At 43.8% G+C, this 4,852-nt stretch overlaps 1 protein-coding gene across 1 annotated transcript in view; it reads left to right on the top strand.

The window, feature by feature from the left end:
• The window catches only part of SPAG17 (sperm associated antigen 17), a 162,099-nt gene that overhangs the window by 125,287 nt on the left and 31,960 nt on the right, over nt 1–4,852 (top strand). The window contains exons 28-29 of the mRNA XM_011368749.1: nt 402–619; nt 4,809–4,841. Coding sequence (XP_011367051.1) covers nt 402–619; nt 4,809–4,841 — 251 coding nt within the window. The remainder of the gene's footprint in view (nt 1–401; nt 620–4,808; nt 4,842–4,852) is intronic.

A 4,852-nucleotide genomic window follows, 5' to 3' on the forward strand; every position in this document is an offset into this window, starting at 1 on the left:
ATCTAGTAAAAGGAGTCTGGAAGTGTGACAGATATATGAGAGGAAAAGGTAGGCTTTAAAACCCACTGCACAGAACTCAAAATCTGGTATCCAGGGAACTATAATGAAGACTCAAAAGTGTACAGAAATTGACCAAAACAGGTATTGTGTCGTAAAGTGAACTGTATATATGCCACATGTATGTTTGGAGGGGAGGTAATGAGAATCCAGCCAAGGTTCAAGTGCCAAGATTAAGATATTCATTACCTGATATCTTACCCTTTGAGAAATAATATAATTAATGAATATACCTTAGAATTTTTATACCACAATGTCTTTACACTATATCAAAACAATGAATGATTTGTATAATTGATATTATAGTTATATCGTTGTGTTTGATTTTACTTGAACTTCCGCAGGAAGGAGTCACAAAAATCAGTTATCAGTGCCACATAAGAATGAAATCCATGAACCTCCCCCAGAAATAGTTCAAACAGTAAGTCCTGTGGAGGGTCACGTAGGCACCTGGTTTACAACCACACCTGAAGGGAATCGGATCGGCACCAAAGGATCAGAAAGAATAGCAGACTTGGTACCGTTGTTATCCTTTCAAGCCAAAGATCCCATCAGTGGAACGGTATGGCAAACTATTACATATTGCAAAACTTCCTAAATTGCTAGAATTCTGAAACAACACATAGAAGGATGCCTGGCAAAGAATAAATTTTCAGTAACTATTTTTTAAGTAGGAAGTAGTGGATGGATAGATGAGTGGATGGATAGATGAATGGATGGATGAATGGATGGACTCTTCCTCCCAAATCTAAAAGCATTGTGTGGTTTATTTGACCAGCATAGTGAACCATGAAATACTAATTTTTGAAATGAGAGACAGGTCATGAATTTTCTGTACCACTTGTAAGATATATATGATTAATGATGTCATATATTTCCTAATGTTGAATGCATTTGTATATATGTCTTACTTTCTAGAAGTGAGTGCCTGTGCCTTATACCTGCTTCTTTGCGTGCACCTGATGTTGAATGATAGAAATTTATTCATAGTCTTTGACTTCAAAGAACTTATAGTATATTTAAAGAAACGCTCACATTAAAAACTCAAGGACATCACAGAGCAACTGTAAAAAAGACTGTATTTGTAGCATAAAAATAAGTAGCAGATGAGTGGTATAGAAAATAATGGTTTTGTTTAGGGTGTGAAATTCCTGAAATGAACAACAGCACCTTCTACATTCCAGGCTTCCGGTTAGGGGTTCTGCATACATTATTTCATTAGTCCTCACGCCAATGATATTACACAGATGAGGAAATTGGGCCTCAGCAAGTCACATAACGTGGTCAGGAGTACAGAAGTGTGGGAGCCAGGATTAGAACCAATTGTCGGTGACTGAAAACTGGGCTCTTTGCATTTTCCAGTTAGTCCTCTGATATCTTTGAGGAACTTTGCAGCGCCATCTGAATCTAAACAAGATGAAGAACTTCCCAGGTTCCTGCCCTTGTTTACAGCCACGTGCTGCTGGTCAGAAGCAAAACGTTTGCTTCCTGTTGAGATGAATGACATTGACTGATCAACTGTGTTTTCCCTTCTTCTTCAGTCTGTTTCTGAAATAATTTCATAATATCTGACTTTGTTTGCTATTTATCTTTTCTGGAAGACTCAAAATAGGTATCATCTCATGAAGACGTTTTGGTCACTTCAGATAACTCACTTTAATTCAGCTCCTGGTATCGATTCTTTGGCTTATTATATAATTTTTATTAATGTTTTCTTAGGTAATAACTCTCAATTTCCCTTATTAATACGTATCACCATTGTGGAGGCACGAACCAACATCCGAGAGCCTGAATTCAAGTATAAATTAAACATCAGACACCTAACAGAAGACTAATGATGATAATAATATTTACTGAGCACTCACTGTGTTCAGGCCCTTTTCTCATGCTTTCCAAATACTAAGTCATTTAATTCTCACAGCAGACTATTGTTTCCATTTTACAGATGAGGTAGCTAAGATATTTATTATTTACCAGAGAGGGTAAATAATTTTTCCAACATCACACAGCGTGTGGTAGTCAGAACGTGGACCCCAAGATTGCATTCCAGATCCCAGTGCTTTACCAACTATGCAAATAAGGGCCAAAAAACTAACCTGATCATATGAAACGAACTTGAAAAACACAACACCTGACACAAAGCGTCAGGTTTAGAGGAACGGGCACTGATCTTGTTGGGTCTGAGCCCCAGACACACGCCTTACTGGATGTGTGGCTTCGGACAAGCGTCTCGTCTGGGCTTCCTTATCACGATGTTGAGATAATAGCCATTACCTGGAATAGTTGGGAAGATTACTACCAGATCCAGCCCTGTCAGGTGTTCAGTAAACATTCTCGTGTGACCAGAAAATGTGGATGTTATGTGGCATTGTGAAATGTGTAAGTCTAAGCCATAATATGGAAATATCTATACTTGATGAAGATCTAGTACTAATCATTGCTAACTTGATGACCAACTAAGCGTTGAGCACGTTCCCGGCTTTATGTCATTTACCGCACATAACATCCCTGGAGAGGACACTAGTGTTGGCTCCTTTTGCAGATGAGGAAACCAGAGCACAGAGAGGTTAAGCAACTTGCCTAAGTCCCCCAGCCATCTGTGGAGCCAGGATTTGAACTCGGGCAGCCCAAGTCTCACCCACTACATTCTACAGCAGTATTTCTCATTATACACACCTGGCTGAGAGTGCCAATGATAAGAACCTAAAGTAAAGATCAGCATGCGTTTCCCTCTTAAATACAGTGATTTCTGCCTACCATAATGAGATAAGAAGGTAATTATCACCTGCTCCCAATAGCCATAGAACATCTGAGTCAAAAAATAGCAAACTTACTCTCATATCCATCTGGACCCCTTGGGGAAATACTGTGTTCATTACAGTTAGGACAGTAAGAAGAAAGTACTCGATTAAAATATGTATTCTGTAATTTGCAACCCAATCGTTGGTGCTTGAACTCTCCAGAAGAAAACACTGAGGTGGAGTTTGAGGTGCAAGATATTTGTTAGGGACACCGGCTGTGAAAGGAAGGGGGAGGAAGCACGAATGGGCACGGGCAGAAGCCGAGCTCGGCGCAGACCCAGCAAAGCCTCGGTCAACCAGCAGGAGCTCAGGAGCCAGTATCCCCTGCCCCAGTGTCCCAAGTCTGGTAGGAGGATTCAGAGTGGTCCCTGGATGCAGCTACCTGGAGCGATGTGTCAGGCAAAGCATCTCTCTGCAGCCGAGGCAGACGCCGGAAGACCTGAGAGCTAACGAGCAGTTTCCTGACTGTCCCCTGCTGCTGGGGAAGAAGTCCTTTCTTGAGAGAGATCTGGGCCATGCGTCTCCATGTCTGCCACATCTACAGATGTGCATGCGCGCACGCGTGCACACACACACACACACACACACACACACACACACAAACACACAGGGGTTTAGAGCTTTGCTGGTCAACTGTTTAGCTACTGTATATAAGGGCCTGATTGTTCTTTTAGTTGAAGCATTTGTCATGATAACTGGATGTTTTCTGTGATTCCTACTCTAGTCTACAAACTTAAAACCATTCAGTACTGCTTTGCCCTCCTTGGGATAAAGATGAAAGTCCTTAGCATGGCCCGAAGCCCTTCCCGTATCTCTCCTTCCAACCTTTCCCACCACTCTCCCTGCTGCCCTCTGCGAGCCTTCGTGTCCAGCACGCCTTCTCCTGTGTGCTGTCCCTACACTGACACACTAAGTCCAAGCTCAGGCATTGCTTCCTCAGAGGGGAAGCCAGACCGCGTCAGGACGCTCACGGCAGACAGTGGTCCCTCAAATGGCTCTTTCAGCATCTTCTGTAATGACTATCCTTCGTCTGGTCTGTAACTCCCAGGACCACATAAACCTGAGTTCAGTGGGGTTGCGCTGGAATAGACCTGGAAGACACTGGGCCGACAAAGTGGCTACGCTGTGGCTTCCTGTCTTGGGTGACAATAGCTATTTTCTTTCTCAAATATTCTATCCAGTTTGTACAGTAATACTCTCCACTGGATCAGGTTAAAATGGACAGTCATGATAACAGGACACGATCAGCTTTACTCTACAGCATTTTCCCGGCTTCAGGGAAGGGTGCAGGACCAGAGGTCAGAGCGCTGCAGGACCAGAGGTCAGAGCGCTGCAGCAGCCTGGCCCCACTGGGAGGCCCAGCAGTGACTCACGGGCACAGCTCCTGTTACCTTCAGCCCCACACAGGCACACGTGACAGCCACAGACAGGAGCATGTGAGTGTGCGGATCAGTCTGACACGCAGAAGCCACGATCTCTGTCCCCCACCAGTCCTTGCGTTCTGTTCTGACGACGTCAGGCGGAGGCCTGCACGCCAACTCGCAAACAGGCAAGGGAGGCTCAGCGCACCATGCTTACCCGAAACCCCTAGAGTCTAAGGAAGCAAGACCTGGGTCAGGCCAGTCCCGATGTTAACTTTTACTTACAAATATGCCACAGTGGAAGAAGCATCAATTTCGAAGTCGAAACAGCCTTAGTCTGGCACCGGCCCTGGCATTTGCTGGGTGACCTCGAGCAAGTTTCTTCTGGAAGCCTAAATTTCCTCATCTACAAAATGGGGACATCATTGCCTGCCTCTCGGGATCACTGTAACGGACCAAGTAGATGAGATAAAACTTTCACTGATATAAATCACTAGGATTTTGATGGTATTCGATGGAGTGTAAAAAATAAACATGCTTGGCATTAACCACGTGATGGAATGACCGCCCTCTACCCCTGTCTGTTCAGGTTATGACGACTCGAGAGGACAAAGTGGTCATTGTTGAAACGAG

This window comes from Pteropus vampyrus, unplaced genomic scaffold (assembly GCF_000151845.1).
Source record: "Pteropus vampyrus isolate Shadow unplaced genomic scaffold, Pvam_2.0 Scaffold6, whole genome shotgun sequence".
Classification (NCBI taxonomy): Eukaryota; Metazoa; Chordata; class Mammalia; order Chiroptera; family Pteropodidae; genus Pteropus; species Pteropus vampyrus.